This window comes from Engystomops pustulosus, chromosome 6 (genome assembly GCF_040894005.1).
Source record: "Engystomops pustulosus chromosome 6, aEngPut4.maternal, whole genome shotgun sequence".
NCBI classification, from domain to species: domain Eukaryota; kingdom Metazoa; phylum Chordata; class Amphibia; order Anura; family Leptodactylidae; genus Engystomops; species Engystomops pustulosus.
The window spans coordinates 72,631,883-72,650,786 of record NC_092416.1 but is presented as its reverse complement, the minus strand read 5'-3'; the positions used below and the strand labels follow the sequence as shown (position 1 = coordinate 72,650,786).

The 18,904-nt window shown below is 40.8% G+C and overlaps 1 protein-coding gene across 13 annotated transcripts in view; it reads right to left on the bottom strand.

The window, feature by feature from the left end:
* Positions 1-18,904, bottom strand: part of GRAMD1B (GRAM domain containing 1B) — a 168,516-nt gene that overhangs the window by 24,753 nt on the left and 124,859 nt on the right. For 12 of the 13 annotated variants that reach the window (XM_072156518.1, XM_072156521.1, XM_072156519.1 and 9 more), the window contains one exon: positions 12,327-12,347. The exons of the other annotated variant lie outside the window; for it this stretch is intronic. In XM_072156518.1, coding sequence (XP_072012619.1) covers positions 12,327-12,347 — 21 coding nt within the window. The remainder of the gene's footprint in view (positions 1-12,326; positions 12,348-18,904) is intronic. 13 annotated transcript variants of the gene reach the window in all.

The following is an 18,904-nucleotide window of genomic DNA, read 5'->3' as shown; positions in this document are numbered from 1 at the left end:
AACAGGAGACATGACAACATGCAGTAACAGAGAAAACCTGAGACAACAAAGACATTTATAGGGGACTGCAAACATCCTATCCTTTCCACTACATTGTACTAAGTACACGTATTGCTCCTCCTCAGCAGATCAGATGGGAAAGGAAGTGCACACAATGGCTGTATTCATTGTAACAAGCCGTCTCTTATTAGTTACAACTAATAAGGGGATTTTGAGTTTCACACATAAACACATAGTAATGACCATCCACTGATCCATCGTGGCCAACTGAACTCATGCTAAAGCAATTGGTCAATAGGTCCAATACTAGCCTAGATGTTGGCAAGCTTGCAGTAGGCCACAGAACCTTATCAGCTCACCATAGACCTTATTTCATGTTCCATTACAGTCCTGTAATCTGGCACTGGGACCCATGCATTATGACCAGGCTTCAACAGCAACATTGTCCCCTAGCATAAAAACATTGTGGATAGTAGGTATATGTTCCATCACAGACTCCTGAACCATGTCAACAAAGCTGTGTTAAAAAAAACCCAATTGAAGCAAAACGCAAAGGAGCTACGCCGGAACAAAGATGTGTTTAGACCTAAACAAATTCAATATGTGTTTTAATGGAAAACAATGCAAAATACCTGTTGATCCTTCCCAAATGCAAGCGTTTAGGTCTAAACGCATTCGCATTTGGGTTTGCGTTTCCAAACACAACTCAAATTCACTGGGCACATTTACCAAGGGCTTTGCGTCAGTTTACTGTTGGACTTTGCATTGAGGAAGTGTTTGCACCACAAATGTGTAGTACGCAGCCCTTTTATGGGGCGTTCCAGTGCTCAGCCGGACCGTGCAGCAGATTTATCATGCAAAGTCTGTTGCACGTCCTATGTTAAAGGTTCAACACAAAAAAGTTGGTGAACTCTGTCGAGCCAGTGCAGGGAAGCGCCAGATTCATGATTTCTGACACACGTTCTTAATGAATCTGTCGCACCCAGCATTATACCCGGGCAGAGCACTTTCCTACATTCTTAGTAAATGTGCCCCAGTGTGCGTACACAGCCTTTCAGATATGTTTACATGCTTTTTAGCATATCCATTTCTTAAGGACTTCTGTGTATCTTTGTGCTGGGTATAAGACTATGCCTACAGTAGTGTTCTATTATTATAGTTTAACAACCAAGCCGCTTCTTGGTGATCAACTCAAAGAAAGTAAAGAATTCATTCAGAATTAGAGAATGTGAAGAATTAAAAGAAACCTAGAAACTAAGACGCTGGGATAAAAGGATGGGGGAGGGAAACTCGCCCCTCAGGACATGGAACAACACACACAATACATGTGTAGTTGTGGTGAGAACAGGACAAGCCATTTATTCATGCTGGTGCCAATAAATTAACTGGACACTGCTGTGCACATATCACATACAATGGGGCTGAAGTCCTGACGTATTGGGCAGCTAAATCAATTCTGTAAGGTGGCTATGGATATTATAAATATTGTGGTCCACTGGCACGACTTTCCGCCACATATTTCTATATAACATCTATAGCGGAAACTGCTGGTAATCGGTAAGCCAAACCTCCTCAATTTCCCTAACTTCCACATACATGGGCCATGTGATAGAGTTTCAGTGATAAACTTTATATCACCATTATGATACAATAACCAAGTTTAGGTAGGGCATAAAATATTTATTGAAAGACAACTATAACTTCAATAAATTGATATTATGCAAAATCCTTTTGGGAAAAAGAAACAGTTTTTAACAAAAAATGTACTAAATAATATTTGTTTAGTGAATCTATTAATCTATTAATACTCACTCGCCTTATTTTCGGGTATGTAAAAAAATAATAGGTACTCACCTCGGGTGCTTACCCCCCGGTGCATCTTCTCCACACAGCTGCGGCTTCCCGGCAGAGGCACTTCCATGTTCTCAGCCTGCATGCACACACACGGCATGATGTCATCAGCCGGCGACACACAGCGTCGTGCAGGCAGAGAGAATAGACAAGTCTCTGCCTGCACTGCCGGAAAACCGGACAATGAAGGGGAAAAGATGAGCCGTGGAGAGAAGAGGACGCCGGGGTTGAGCGCGGGAGGTGAGAACTAAGTTTATTATTTTAGCATACAAGGGTTTCTGCTGGACAATCATTTTTTAAAGGGGGCACTTCTGGACAATAGTTTTTTTTTTAAAAGGGGGTCTCTGCTGGACATTTATTTGTAAAGGGGGTGTCTGCTGGACATCTATTTAAAGGGGGGCTTTGCTGGACATTTTATTTTTATGGGGGGCTTTTCTGGACATTTTATTTTAACCCCTTAACGACTTGGCCTTTTTTAGTTTTTTCACTTCCATTTTTCACTCCCCACCTTCAAAAATCTATAACTTTTTTATTTTTCCACATAAAGAGCTCTGTTATGGCTTATTTTCTGCGTAACAAATTGCACTTCGTAGTGACGGTATTTAATGTTCCATGGCGCGTACTGGGAAGCGGGAAAAAAATTCCAAATGCAGTGAAAATGGTGAAAAAACACATTTGCGACGTTTTCTTGTGGGCTTGGATTTTACAGCTTTCACTGTGTGCCCCAAATGACAGGTCTACTTTATTCTTTGGGTGGCTACGATCACAGGGATACCAAATTTGTACAGGTTTTATAATGTTTTCATACATTTAAAAAAATTAAAACCTCCTGTACAAAAATTTTTTTTTTGATTTTGTCATCTTCTGGCGCTAATAACTTTTTCATACTTTGGTGTACGAAGCTGTGGGTGGTGTCATTTTTTGCGACTTTTGATGGCGTTTTCATTGCTATCATTGTTAGGACTGTGCTACCTTTTGATCACTTTTTATTAATTTTTTTATATTTTCCAAAATGGCAAAAAAATGTCATTTTTGACTTTGGACGCTATTTTCCGTTACGGGGTTAAACGCAGTGAAAAACCGTTATTATATTTTGATAGATCGGACATTTTCGGACCCGGTGATACCTAATGTGTTTATGATTTTTACTGTTTATTAATATTAATATCAGTTCTAGGGAAAGGGGGGTGATTTGAATTTTTAGGTTTTTTTAATATAATTTTTTTTTTTTAAACTTTTTTTTACTTTTACTTTAACTATTTTTCAGACTCCCTAGGGTACTTTAACTCTAGGTTGTCTGATCGATCCTACCATATACTGCCATACTGCAATATGGCAGTATATGGGGATTTTACTCCTCATTCATTACAATGTGCTGATAGCACATTGTAATGAATAGGTTAAAACGAGACAGCTTCGGGCCTTCGTGAGGCCCGATGCTGTCATGGCAACGGATCACCGCTCCCCGTGACGTCATCGGGGAGCGAAGATCCGCGCCAAGATGGCGCATTGCCGGAGGTGATCGCGGTGAAAGCACCCGCGATCGGTGCTAGCACCGATCGCGGGTGTTACCGGTAAGCCTTTGCTGCAATATGCAGCAAAGACTTACCGGCTATGGAGAGGGCTCGGCCCGCGAGCCCTCTCCATGCACCGGGACCCGGCGCGCGCCGTACTAGTACGGCGCACGTCGGGAAGGGGTTAAAGGGTGGCTCTGCTGGACATTTTATTGATGAGGGAAGGCTGCTACTGGACATTTTATTAAAGAGTAGTCACTGCATTTTTCACCCTAGGCTTATACTTGAGTCAATAAGTTTTCCCAGTTTTTTGTGGCAAAAATAGGCCATGTAAGACATTACAAGCTGATCAGTGAGGGTTCAACGGGGGAAATCCCCACCAATCACAAGAACGGGATAGCAAGCAATCCAGAGAATGGACATAGCAATCTCACAAATGGGTAGAGAGGCTGGCCAAGCATGCACCCTGCTGCTCCATTCAGATTTGAAAAGCACAGCTCTTGGCTATTTCACTCTTTATGGGAGTGTCAGAGATGGCCAAGTGCAGTGAAATTTCCGAGGCTCCCATACTAATGAGCAATAGGGTCAATGCTCATCCGTTTTACAGATTTCTAGGGATCCAGTTCTGGGGATCGGTGGGAGTCCCTGCAGTCAGACTTTGTACATAGAGGTTAACTTGCCACCTTGGTGCAACCCCTTTAAAGAGGACCATGCAACATCCATCTGCTTCCTTTATTACCGATAGGTGTTATAGCACCGATTCCAGTATAGTTGGAATTTTCTCTCCAGCCCCCACCATTAACAAGTAAACTGTGTCATTATTTTCTGATTTGTAGTGTTAGAGGGGGATCCAGCTTAACTGCCCCCACTCAGGACTCTCTGCTAGTAGAGATACAAAAATATTGGGGGTATTTACCATGCCTTGTACGCCAGTTTTCTACACATTGTTCCAGTTGAAATATTTTCTCTAGCCCCCGCTGTTCCCCATCGAAGACCTGGGGCTGGAGAATGGGGTGAAATTCGTTCTACAAGCGATAAGTAATTCTAAAATCCTATAACAGCTAATTCCCAACTGGGGTAAAAGAATGAGGTAATTTATTAAGACTGGCACATGATGCCATAAAAGTGGTAGTAGGGTTGAAAAACCCTCCAAAAGATCCAATTGCCGAGTTATGCGGTAGGAATTGCGTCTTTTAATTGCCTTACTGAAAAATAAAGCATGATAAATGCCCCCATCCCCACTTCTTTTACCCCCAAAATGGGAAAGAGGTCTGAGAGATGTGAAGACTGATGCCTGCAGATCACATATAACAAGGATGTGGATATCAGCTTTATATTCCACTTATCGCTCATGTTTTCATAAAAGTCACTGTGCCTTTATTACCACAGTTATTACGTGCCCCTCCTCTGGAAATAGTACAGTCTGATCTATTCTCCATCACGCTGTTTATTTGTAGAAGAGCTGGGTGGGGAGGGGTGGTGACTGCACCCCTGGAATGGAACCAAGGAGACATGGATTGACTCGGGGGAGGAGCTGGCCTATCCCTGAACTGCTTATATATAGGAGCTCTATGGAAGAGAAATGCTGGATGTAATATACACCACTTGACACCACTGTGGAAGTGTGTGCTATACAATTTAGCATTGGCTTCCTGGAGCTGTGACACCGAGGCCTGTAGAGCAATAAAGAGGTCACCCATATATTGTACTTCTGTCTTTTATCACCGTCATCCAACCTAACCTGACTTTCATCTTCTAGAATTGGAACTGAAATTCATGGATATTTCCAAAACATTTAACATATCAGGATAGTAATGGTCAGTGTAACGGGGGTTGTTCTGTATTCCTTTTCCTTGTGGAGCGTTTCATCCCAAAAGTTTTTATATGCAAAAAATACATATATCTTCTGTATCTATAAAAATGATGTTTTGCAGAGTAGCAGCAGCATAACATTGTGGTTATAGAGCTGCAGACACAAAGCAGACCCTAGAGACTAAGCAGTCTCCAGTAACTACACAGTATGATATCAGGCTAGTCATAGGCTTCATGTCAACACTACGTGATATTGTATGGCAATGTATGGGGAAAACATGTGACACCAGGCTAGTTCTTTATAGGAAAAGCATGTGATATCAGGCTATTTATAATATTGTATGAAGGCATCATGTGTACACTATGTAATCTATCAGTACTCCATGGGAGACATGTATCATAGTTTTGTTTTTCTGTGATGAATTTTTGAGACATTTGGAGTCTCTTTTTTGCGCCTTATGTATGATCAGGACTTTTTACTTGTGATAAAAGTTCGGTTTTGCCTATCCTAGCAGGCGCAAATTTTGGCTTCTTTTTAAAACTTTTTGTTGCAAATCCACATGGACATTATATGCAGGAAAGGACACAACTGTAAATTTTGGATTTGAGGTAGTGTCCTGCATTTTTAAACACTATAGTCACACCCCAGGCAGATGATGACATGTGATGGTGCGGTCACAGGTTGCGTTTTGATTGCGTTTTAATTGCGTTTTGAAACACATTACAAAGCTAAGGAGAGGTAATTTGCCCTATTACATTACTGTTGACATTTGTGTTTACAAAGTGCATAGTAAACGCAATTTTAACGTAGGTCTTAACGTCATGTTTACATTGCGTTTTGTAAATGCAAATGTCAATAGTAATGTAATTAGGCAAATCACCTCTCCTCAGCTGATGTAATGTGTTTTAAAACGCAACCAAAACGCCACGTGTGACCTAACCCTTAGAAGTAACCAATTAATTTAAAGAAAAATGTAAATGCAAAAATTTATGAATTTTCAAAAACAGGTTACTGTGCAAAATTTAAAACATTTAATGCATGCGAAATAATTCCAATTTACATGCTAAAACAGGGTCCATGAAAAAAAATTAAAAAATCAGGGGATGCAACTGTGACTGGGCCCAGAGCTGAGGGGGGCCTGCATCTGCCATCCACCAGATTGCAGATCCACCACTGGGAGGGAGAAAAAAAAATGCAATTGATTCACACATGCAATTATGGGAGTGGCAGCAGTAGAAACAAGTCTCTGTGTTTTGCCTGCACATACTATATGATGTCATCACACTTCGCCACTGCCAGATTATACATCTACCATCTACCACCAGGATAAATGATTGTAAACCAAGTACACTTACATGCTGGTGTGTGCCCCTCATTTTCTGCTCTTCTTTTAGCTTCTTAGTTAAAAAAAATAGGTTTTAAAAATTATCTAAATGAACCTGAGGGGCTTTGGCTCCATAGATGTCAATGGAGCCTGGAGCCCCTCAGGCTAATTTGCATAATTTGAAAAACCTTTATTTCTTAAAAAATAGAAGAGTGGATCCTGCCAGATGGTGGACACAACAGCATGTAAGTGTGCTTGGTTTACAATCCTTAATCCTGGTGGTAGATGCTCTTTAATCAATTTGGGGGCTGATCTTTACCTTAAAGGAAACCTACCACTTCTGATGGTAGGTATTACACCGGGCACCAGGTAAGGGTGAGCTGGTGCTGGAGCTTACCTTAGCTAGTGTCTTAAACCGCTATATCGTGGTTTAAACACATTTTGATTTACAGCCCCGAGGTAGCTTCGGCTCTGCGCGCGGCCGTGCGCGCGTGACGCCTCTGGCACTTCCTATGGAGGCGCGCGCGCACGGCCACGCGCAGCGCCGAAGCTGCCTCGGGCTGTAAATCAAAATGTGTTTAAACCGCGATATAGCGGTTTAAAACACTAGCGAAGGTAAGCTCCGGCACCAGCTCACCCTGAGCTGGTGCCCGGTGTTTACATCTAATACCTACCATCAGAAGTGGTAGGTTTCCTTTAATAAATGAGGTAAGATGGGAGTTAATGGGGTAACTCTGCAATAATGAATGTAGGGGCTATTAAACCCGATTTTAAAAATGGGGGGCTGCTATGCTCCATATTAATTACTGAAGAGGTTGATGGGATACATATTATTTAATGTGGCGGTGATGCTGTTATGCATTTTAATCAAATGGGCGGAGTGATGTGCTGCATATTTATTAATGAGAGCCGCTGCTGTGTAATGGGGGACTGCTTTGCTACATTTAATTAATCGGGGGTTGCGGTGCTACATTTTATTTAATGTGGGTGCTGTATTTCCTAATATGTAAAGTGGAGAACTGCTGTGGTACATAATAAAGAGGACTTTCTGACGCTGCTTAGGAATTAATGAGAGGGTGCGATGTTTTCCATAAATTATTTAGGGCTACTATACTGTAAATGACGGTGGTATGTTTTGGGGCGCAGCAAATTCGTCAGCAATTATGGCCAGGAAAAGTCAATGTTCGATACCAGATGGTGAAGAATCATCACCAGCGAGGCGGTCCACCAAGAGAAAGACCAGGGGGGACAGGTCCATCACTGCAGTATAAGAAAAGAGCTGATTTATAAAGTAAGTCATGTCTATATCTTCTTGATGGCCACCCTGCTGTTCCACACATTTGTTGCCACCATATAGTTATGTGCGGTACAGTCCCTGCTGGAATAATTTTATATTTATGTGTGGTATATACACGGTTGGCTAATATTTATGAGTGGTATATTCTTTGTTGGTGGTGTATATAGGTTGTGAGGATAAAAATTTATGAAGCACATATATAGGATGTGTAAACGTGTATAGCATGTATATGGCCTGTGCAATTGTAGCAAATAAATGATGTATGTAGAGTATATACAAGGCATGTGTGTAATATGTATGTGTGTATATGTCTAGAATATCTTTGTGTTCTGCAGCATGGGGACAAATCCAAGCATATGGGGCCCCGATCCTAAGTTTGCACCACTGGAGTCTTGTAACTCCACTGGTGTACATCATGATATACACTCACCGGCCACTTTATTAGGTACACCATGCTAGTAACGGGTTGGACCCCCTTTTGCCTTCAGAACTGCCTCAATTCTTCATGGCATAGATTCAACAAGGTGCTGGAAGCATTCCTCAGAGATTTTGGTCCATATTGACATGATGGCATCACACAGTTGCCACAGATTTGTCAGCTGCACATCCATGATGCGAATCTCCCGTTCCACCACATCCCAAAGATGCTCTATTGGAGTGAGATCTGGTGACTGTGGAGGCCATTTGAGTACAGTGAACTCATTGTCATGTTCAAGAAACCAGTCTGAGATGATTCCAGCTTTATGACATGGTGCATTATCCTGCTGAAAGTAGCCATCAGATGTTGGGTACATTGTGGTCATAAAGGGATGGACATGGTCAGCAACAATACTCAGGTAGGCTGTGGCGTTGCAACGATGCTCAATTGGTACCAAGGGGCCCAAAAAGTGCCAAGAAAATATTCCCCACACCATGACACCACCACCACCAGCCTGAACCGTTGATACAAGGCAGGATGGATCCATGCTTTCATGTTGTTGACGCCAAATTCTGACCCTACCATCCGAATGTTGCAGCAGAAATCGAGACTCATCAGACCAGGCAACGTTTTTCCAATCTACTACTGTCCAATTTCGATGAGCTTGTGCAAATTGTAGCCTCAGTTTCCTGTTCTTAGCTGAAAGGAGTGGCACCTGGTGTGGTCTTCTGCTGCTGTAGCCCATCTGCCTCAAAGTTAGACGTACTGTGCATTCAGAGATGCTCTTCTGCCTACCTTAGTTGTAACGGGTGGCGATTTGAGTCACTGTTGCCTTTCTATCAGCTCGAACCACTCTGCCCATTCTCCTCTGACCTCTGGCATCAACAAGGCATTTCCGCCCACAGAACTGCCGCTCACTGGATGTTTTTTCTTTTTTGGACCATTCTCTGTAAACCCTAGAGATGGTTGTGCGTGAAAATCCCAGTAGATCAGCAGTTTCTGAAATACTCAGACCAGCCCTTCTGGCACCAACAACCATGCCACATTCAAAGGCACTCAAATCACCTTTCTTCCCCATACTGATGCTCGGTTTGAACTGCAGGAGATTGTCTTGACCATGTCTACATGCCTAAATGCACTGAGTTGCCGCCATGTGATTGGCTGATTAGAAATTAAGTGTTAACGAGCAGTTGGACAGGTGTACCTAATAAAGTGGCCAGTGAGTGTAGATTCCTACAACAAATGGTGGCTTTATGGCTTCTTTTTGTAATATCAGGTTAGTTTCCCACACTGTATGGTGGATTTACAGCTAAATCTTGTGATATCACGCAAGTGTCCCATATGGTATAGTGGTTTATGTTAATATAATACGATAGTCGTCCACTTCCTCAGATTGTATTGTAGCCTTATGATTATATTATAGAATATCAGGCTAGCTCCCCAAATTGTATGATGGCTTCATGGTTATATTATGTGATATCGGTCTAGCTCCCCACAATGTACAGTAGCTTTATGGCTACACAGTAAGGTTTCAAGTTAGTTCCCCATATTGTATGTTGGATTTATGGTTATATTATATGATATCAGTCTAGCTCCCCAAATTGTATGGTGGCTTTCGGTTTGTAACATGTGATATACCGTAGGCCTACTTTACAGTAGTATATGAAGAACACATGGTGTGTTGTTATTTATATATGAAAAAGTGATACCTGTTATTTCCTAGGGTATTCCCACTGTGTCACCATTACATTATAAATGGTTATCTACACAGAGTGTAATAACAGTTAGCTTTTATTATTCTGTAATAAGGACATAAATATCGCCCACACTTGCTATCAGGCCGATTTTTATTGCTAACAGATTAGATTTCCATTCTGAGGTTTTGTTTTAGTATTACTTTACCCTTTGCTATCTTTTTGATAATAGATTAGTAAACTACCAAGTCTAAGGAGTGAAGACCAGAGTTTATCAGCTACAAACATAGTCACTGGTTTAGTCATGCTTTCAGACTATATCTACTGAGTGATGCTTCTACTAAATTATCAGCAACTCACTAGTAACACAAGGGTTAATTACTTTTGGGAAGGGCAATTGACTCTTGGAATCAATCAGTGTGGCCAGGAGTTTCTATTGTAGTTCATGCTTTAGTAGTGACCTGAATTTGACATAGGCAAAGATTGTGTGTGCATTTTCCAGATTTACTTTACACTAAGCATCTTCCTTCTCCCAGCCCAGGACCCATGAGTAGAAGTGTAGACAGAAAGTTATGTCCATGGTATAGAAGATGACACCAGCTAGATCCACTATGGTGTCGGTACTGAACTTGCTAAACACACTGGGGCTTATTTACCAAGGGTCGCGGATCGCACTTTCGTCAGACTGTTCGCCGTTTTTCGGGATTTGCACAGCTAGGACAGGTATTTAACAGGTGTATGCGCTGGGATTGTGTTGCATGTGATCGTTTTTTGGCGCAGCTGCACTGGCTTTCATGTAACAGAAATGTGGGTGGGCCGTCGGACGATCTGACTGATTCGGACTGAGTGCGGGATTTAAGTTTCAAAATGTGTCGCAAGACAATGCATTTACATGCACCAGGAAGAAGAAGGTGAACTCGGTCGGACATGAGCATGGAAGCGACACATGCAGGATATCAGGTGCACGATCTTAGTGAATCGCGGCACAGTGCATTATACACGGACAATGCACTTTCGGGGGAACTCCGCTGGACCGGGTAAATAAATGTGCCCCCCATTGTCCATGTGCTCCAAAAATGGCAAGGCTGCCTGTTCTGTGCGCTGAATAAATTAACATATGTTAATCCCACCTCTAAAAACCCAAATAGAAAACTAAACTGACAGATTAGGCACCGAAAACTGGAACAAATTAAGCTATATGCCTACTTGAAAAAAAAGAGTAAAAACCAAGCACTCACACATCTGTCCACAAAAAAGAAAAAAAAATTAAATGGTGTCGCTCAGGCAACACTAGAAAATGTTTTAGGATGGTATTTTTATAATAGTTAACATAAAAAAAAAAACCTATAAAAATGTCACTATTATCTGTCACACACAAAATAGAGGTAACATATATATCTTATACAGTGACGAACAAAAAACACAACTCATCCCACAAAAAAGAAGACCTAATATAGCTGTGTTGATGTGAAAATAAAATAAAAACCTGAAGCTCAGTGAAGGGGAGGATCAAAAAATTAAATAGGTCCTAATGAGGTTACAGTGAGTGTTCTTATACACAAATACCACAGACTATGTCAAAGAGCAAACGCAGTGTATGTTGAGTACACAATGAGTCCAGAATTCAATAGGTGCAGGCAAGCAAGTTCTGTATCTGGGGTGTGTGAGAGGTAAGACAAATTAGATACAAGTGACATTTGTATCCAATCCAAGTGATAGCAGTGACCAAAAATATACCTTGCTAACTCTACTAATAGACTTCACACTTGTATATACGCCCTTCACAGGCCTTATACTGTCGCTATAAAATGTATTTTTCAAATCATAGGCATTAGTTTTGCCATAGAATTGATCTAATAAACTGCATGTTTATGGCGAGCAAAAATGTTTTACATCAGTAAAGAAAAAAAAAAACTTAAAATATAAATACATTTCCACCAGAGAAATGTTGGAGTGGAAAAACAATTAAATATATGTTTCAAGGCACAATGACTAAATGATAAGTGGACCGGACTTATTGCTGGATTGGCGGCCAAACAATCAAATCAGCAAATTGACGCCCCCAGGTGACCAGCGATGTCTACGTTTGGCCAGGGGGACATATCGTGTTTGGTTTTTCACCAGAGGGGAACTTGTGTTCTAATAAGATCTATGCATGTGCAAGTTTAAAATTGCATAAACACTTCCTGATGATATTTAATGTCTATAATATCAACTGAATAACTAACAATATAAATGTTATAAAATCCTTTCATTGACAGCTGAGGAGAGCAATACTTCCATAAGGACTGTAGGGGGCAGCACTTACCTGTACTGTGCATGCAACTCATTAATTTCATGCAGCAAGCCAGGAAAGTCAGACATATAACATTAACATGCACATAATGAGGCATGGAAAAATCACGGTGTACTTACATTGTACCAGCTCTGGCTCTTCTGCAAGTAGAAAGAAAAGAGGTTACTTCTATAAGATTCTTTACAGAATGTTACACATAGCAAAAAAGGGGTTAAATGAGGATTGAAGAAAAACTAGGTCACACAAAAAGATATCACATGATATATTATCACTGGAAGAACGAATGTTCCCATGTGGAAATCTACTGCACCTGCAATGTTCCAATGTTCCAAACTGTGCGTGATATACAATAGCAGAGTGCACACGCATATATATAACGCATTTTATTATTTTATGCCACTTATTTTTTGTAATCCTGGAAAGTCCTTTTAATCTGTGGTTATTCCGATGTAAAACTAGAGTTAAAACATTTCCTGGTGTTTTCCCAAATGGGGGAGCCGCAACCATTTTGTTATTTATTCATTGATATTCTGCCACCTACATACCCTGCTGTGCCACATATGAGTCCATATTCCTTTTATCAGTAAAAAGGTAAGTAGAAAATGAAATAGTTTTATGGCCATTGAGGAGCAACCTTCCATTTTAAGTTTTGGGATTTAGGGAGCTTCCATCTATAATCTTTTGTGTTCTGTATTAGTGCAAAGGACAGGTGGAGCATAGCAGCCCTAATAATCCTCCCCCACAGCGCCTGTTACTGGTGACACCTATTATTACATCACACATGACCTGTCATGTCTGGTCTGATAGACACAGCACAAAGTGGTTAACTTGATAAGTAACTTATTGCTGATAAGCTCCTTCACCCACACATAGAAACTATAGAAATGGGGTAGATAACACTTGTAGCACCCAGTGACCTCTCCAAGACCAAATGTCGTTGTGTAATGGATGGAATTATATATATATTTTAATGCCATTAAACCCAGTTGATCTGTTTTTATCTTCTTGGCTGAGAATCAATAAGTTTTCAGATTGAAAGATCAATATAAAGCGCATTTAGGGAACATTATAAGCTTTCCCTCCCCTCTAGCTAGAAAGCAAATAAAGAAGTGGGGTGCATCAGAGAATCTTATCTGTATACATATACAAAGTTTTCTCTTAAATTACAGGACCTTTTATAACCTGCCCTATACAATTTTGGTTTTGCACGTGGGGCATTTTGGGAGCTGGTTAGTTCCCTTTAACACAGTGATCTGCAAAGTGGCAATTTGAACTGTTCTGTAACTACTACTGGCAGTCTGCAGTAATACTACAATACTGGCGATCATTTACTAAGGGCCCTGCGCCAGTTTCAACGTTCTTTTCGGTGTAAACTGCTTGCACAGGTGTGTAAGAAGTGTCCCCACCACTTTTGTGTCGCATGCAACCGTTTTGTGACCCGTCTGCACTGTTATTCACGAAACACAAATTTCTGCACTGAAGGGGGCGTTCCAGTGATCAGTCCGACCTTGCGCCACATTTATCATGCAAAGTACGACAGAAATGCGTCGCACACCCTATAGGTACTGCAGTGCATTACTCGAATAGCAGAAAAAGTGAAAAAAACTGCTTCAGCCCATCGTTATATATTAAATACTGTATGTGACACTGTGGCTCCACACATTATAGAGAAGAACCAGAAAGTTAATTTGTAAAACTTCAAGAAAATCCATGGCTGATCAGTAAAAGGGTTAGGACACAAGAGTCAAGCTTTATATAGAGCGACAAAAAAACAAGGTAGGGGTATAAACAGAGGTCAGACAGGCAGAAAGGCTGTACTGTGACAGAGATGGACTTGCATCCTTCCCTGTCTGGCATGCTACAATACAAACTGCACAAAAGCTGGTAAAGATGGGATCACACTATTAATCCAGACCTCAGATCAGACTAATCCCTTCTTAAAGGTATAGTCCCAAATTTTAGTAATCCCCTATAGACAGTGAATGAGATTGGTGGAGGTCCTCACAATTACCGTGTCATCCCCTATCCAGTGGTCTCATGTATATAGACATGTTTTATGTTAAAGGGAACCTGAAATCAGCCATTGGCCTAATAAACCACTACCAGTATATTGTCAAACAGTGCAACATCTTCTATTTTTTCCTTTTATGATCCAGTGTGGTGACATCATCCAGAAAATCAACTTTGAAGTGAGATGTAAATTTATTGTATAAAGTCAAGCAGGAGGAGCGTTTAACACGGACGTCAAGGTGGGGAGCACTGAATACCTCCTCCTCTGTGACAGACATCATGCATCGGACTTCAGGAGATCTGGTTAGTGATGTCTCTGGATAATAATACTTTTTTTATATAGCTCACACAGATTACTCAGCGCTACACAGAGCTTGCCAAATCAGACTGTCCCCATGGGGGCTCACAATCTATTCAACCTACCAGTATGTTTTGGAGTGTGGGAGGAAACCGGAGTACCCAGAGGAAACCCACACAAACACGGAGAGAACATACAAACTCTTTGCAGTTGTTGACCTGGATGTGACTTGAACCCAGGACCCCAGCGCTGCAAGGCTGTAGGACCATCAATTACTGTGAAAGGGGCTTTGTGAATAAGAGAGATTGACTTCAATGTTAAATCTCTGCCTCCTTGACTTTATACAGCCAATTTACATCTTACTTCCAAGTTGATCTTCTGGATGATGCCACCACACTGGGTGATAAAAGAAACACAATATGGAAGGTGTTCATCTGCTTGACAACATACCGGTAGTGGTTTATTAGGTCACTTTCTGCTGACAGGTTCCCTTCAACGGCAGGAATTATCACAGGTTCTGCACCTAAAGGTTTATTCCCTTGATGGGTCGCCTCCCCTAGGGGAACCGCTAGAAATGCACTAGCCACCCCAGGGTAAACATATAGGGAGGAGGCGGCACTGGTATCCCAAAATAGAAAACCACTTAATACTGACAAACTGATCAGAAATGGCTAAGCTCAGCATTTCCTGACATTACGCACAGCACTATGGGGCTCCTGGTTCTGAGGCTGTAATTATCCTGCTCCTCGCTCACAACTAACGGGATGAAGGATTAAAATAAGGAAAAAAGCTTACATTTCTCTATTTTATATCTCATTACTATAACTGATCCAGAAGAAGGTCCACATGAATCATAAAGACAAAAAGGAAGGTGCTTCAATGTAGATAGTAAGAGAGCACTCAGATAAAATCCAGATATTGCAATGGAGACGTGGAGTGAATATGGAGACATGAAGGTGAATAAGTGGTGCAAGTCATAGGTAAGTAAAGAAGAGGAGATGTACAGCTGATCCACTACTTCTGCTGATGCCAGGACTCTGCTCTATACAGTAGGACAGCGCCCTCTCCTGGGCAGAAAGGTTCCAGTCTACCATACACCGATACCAACAACGATACCTCACCTTTCATCAAATAAATCTCTAACCCAGAATACGACTGAAGGTTAATGTGGAAGCAAACAGAACCAGGCAATAACATTGTGTGATCAAATGTGAAATATCCTATTATGACATGAGGATTATATACTCTTCTATGGTCCTCTGATAATCCTACATTTATCAGGACTATGCCTATACTGAGCACCTATCCTGATATCTGTGGGGGGCCGGTACCGACAGGGCCAGCGCTATGGGAAGGCAAAGTGCGCAATTGCCTAAGATATTGATAACAGTTAATATCTCCTTTTTCCTGACACTCAGAAACACAAGATTCGAATAAAAGAGGAACCTCTTTTCTTTCATAGGAAAAAAGAAGTGAGGTTCTATGTGTCACAGAGCCAGAGATACAGCCCCCTGAAGTGTGTACCCCCCTCCAGATTCTTAGCCATCAGGCTACAGGGAGAATTTGCTGCACACAGGAGCTGCTGCACCTCACAGATAATGGAAATATTCACTTTATATGTTACTACATTTTGAGAAGGGATAATATCAACTTTTATTTCGTGGTAGTTTTTTTTTTTTCCGAAAAATGACTGATACGATGAACATTCGATCCTCTTCACCTAATGTTGCTTTTATATATTAACACCGCGACCCAGAACATGTCCATATAACTATATGTAACACCAAAAATCACACACATGTTCTGGAATAAAGTTTTTATTTCACATGTCCTGAGGACAAATCTGAGAGAAGGGAGGAATGTCCTGCTGATCCGAAGAGATCCGGGGCCTTTTGACCTAGCGACACCCCTGCAGAGCAGTATAGTATTACATTAGCACACAAGCTAGAAAAAATCTTTACTGCTGCTGGCCAATTGTGACATCCATTGGTTAAATTACACCCACAAGTGTAAGGCCAATCTCTCCAGAATTACACCAACAAGTGTAAGGCCAATCTCTTCTGACGGGTTCCCTTTAATTGTGTCCAATAATCCACTACCAGTTTGTTGTAAAGCAGCTGAGCACCTTCTACATCATGTTTCAAAGTGGTGGCATGAACCAGACAATCAACTTTGAAGTGAGATGTAAATTGTTTGGATAAAATCAAGGAAGCGAAGAGTTAAATGTTGAAGTCAAGTTCTCCCAGGCCTTAAATGCCCCCTTCACTGTAATTGACAATACTGCATCCGGAGACATCACTAACCAGATCTCCTGAAGTCCGTCACATCATGTCAATCACAGGGGTGGAAGTGATCAGAGGTGGGGCGAGATTGAATTCAGTGATAAACTCCCCTCCTCCGTGACTTATACAAAACTTTACATCCCACTTCAAAGTAGAATTTCTGGATGATGCTACCACGCTGGGCCATGAAAAAATACATAAACTAGAAAGTGTTAAGCTACACAACATACTGGTAATAGTTAATAGGCTAATTTCTAATGACAGGTTCCCTTTAAGTAAGCTGCAAATATCTCCTTTCATCTCATAATATATGATTTTAAGAAGAATCTTAAAATAATTTTTTTACAACTACTGTATATCAGTTACATTTTAAGACCTCTGCTGACTGTGTCTGACAGAAAGTAATGTTTTGCACTTTTATAAACTGCACCATAAGTCAATTTTGCCCTGCAAATGCAAGATACAGCTCTAAAACACTGTGACAAAGCCTTTACCTGGTAAAATACACATATGAGGACACGCTTAGTTTTATGATATATGCAAAAATAAAGCCATATCCATTCACAGGTTTTCAGAACAATTTACTACATAAGACAAGAAAACTGTACAGGCAGTCCCCGGGTTACGTACAAGATTGGTTCCATAACCAATAGGTCGAAACTGTATATTTTATAATTGTATATACAGACAATTTTTTTTTTTTTTTTGCCCCAGTGACAATTGAAGTTTCAACATTTTTTGCTGTAATGGGACAAAGGATTATCAATAAAGCTTCATTACAGACACTTTACAGCTGATCATTGCAGTCTGGGACTATAGTAAAGCATCCAGAGAGCTTCACCAGAGGTTAGAGGAGTCTGTCTGTAACTATGGGTTGTCTGTAAGTCAGGTGTCCTTAGCCTGTAGTTCATATATGCCCTGTCACCAACACTTTACCATCTCTGTAATGCCTATGGAAGAAACCCCTGTCCATGGTGCCAATCTTACTACCCCCTTGCTCATCCAAGTTCTTCTGTGTAATGTACTGCATCTTACAAGTCATCTACCATATGCAGGCTACTTACCTATTAGAACAGTTCTGTATGAGCAATGGCTTATTAGCTAAGTGTATTAGATCCACTCCGGACTTGGCTTCAATACCAATTATAAGCTATTGCTACATGTTTTTCTTATGGATACTTTTCTCAAGAGAATCTGTAATTTACTGGATCCAGCAACCAAAACTGATACACAGTAACCATGAATAGGAGAAAATGAGCACAACCCTGCAGACAAATACCTCTGGCAGTGCACAGGAAAAGCACTAGGGGGGGCTAATTCCAAAGGCACAAATATTCCAGCACCGAATTTGGAAGAAAGCTTGGGGGACATTTATCAGGACTTGTACAGCATTCTTTTAGATCTAAACCTCCAGATGAATCAGCCACAGCAGGGGACAAGTGGCTACAGTCTATTAACTAATAATGGAAAGAAAAAACAACTGGTCCATCCCATACTCACTGTGCACCACCATATGACGTCCAATTTAACCAAAAGGGGGAAGAATGGGGAAACTTATGAGTATATAAAATGTAACTTTTATCAAATATCTATTAAAAGGAATGTACAAAATCTACGTTGTTGAATTGTAGTGTTTTGTCATTTAAAATTTATTAGGGTGACTACTGTAGGTTGGCGTTAGATTCCACCTGGGGACTATATAACACCAACGTATAGTGGTCACCCAAATAAAAATTAAGTGACAAAACACTACAATTCAACAACTTGGAATTGGTACATTCCTTTTATATTTAATAAAAGTTACACTAAATTTTATATGCTCACAACTTTCCCCACTCTTTGCCTCTCCCGCCTTTCCATCTAGTATCTAGTATATCGCTTCTAAATATCTTACTAGACCAGAAACCAAGCGAGAACTGCAATATCTGGGTCATTTTAATGCATGGTGGTATTATTCTGTGTATACAAAAAAAGAAAGGGCTGCTAATGGGGTTTTTCCAATCTCTAAAATAATGACAGACTATCAATAGGATTGTAGTAGACCATATTGGCCCTTTAGACCAATTTACATAATTTAAAAAGTTGATTTTAGATGGAAGGAGGATAA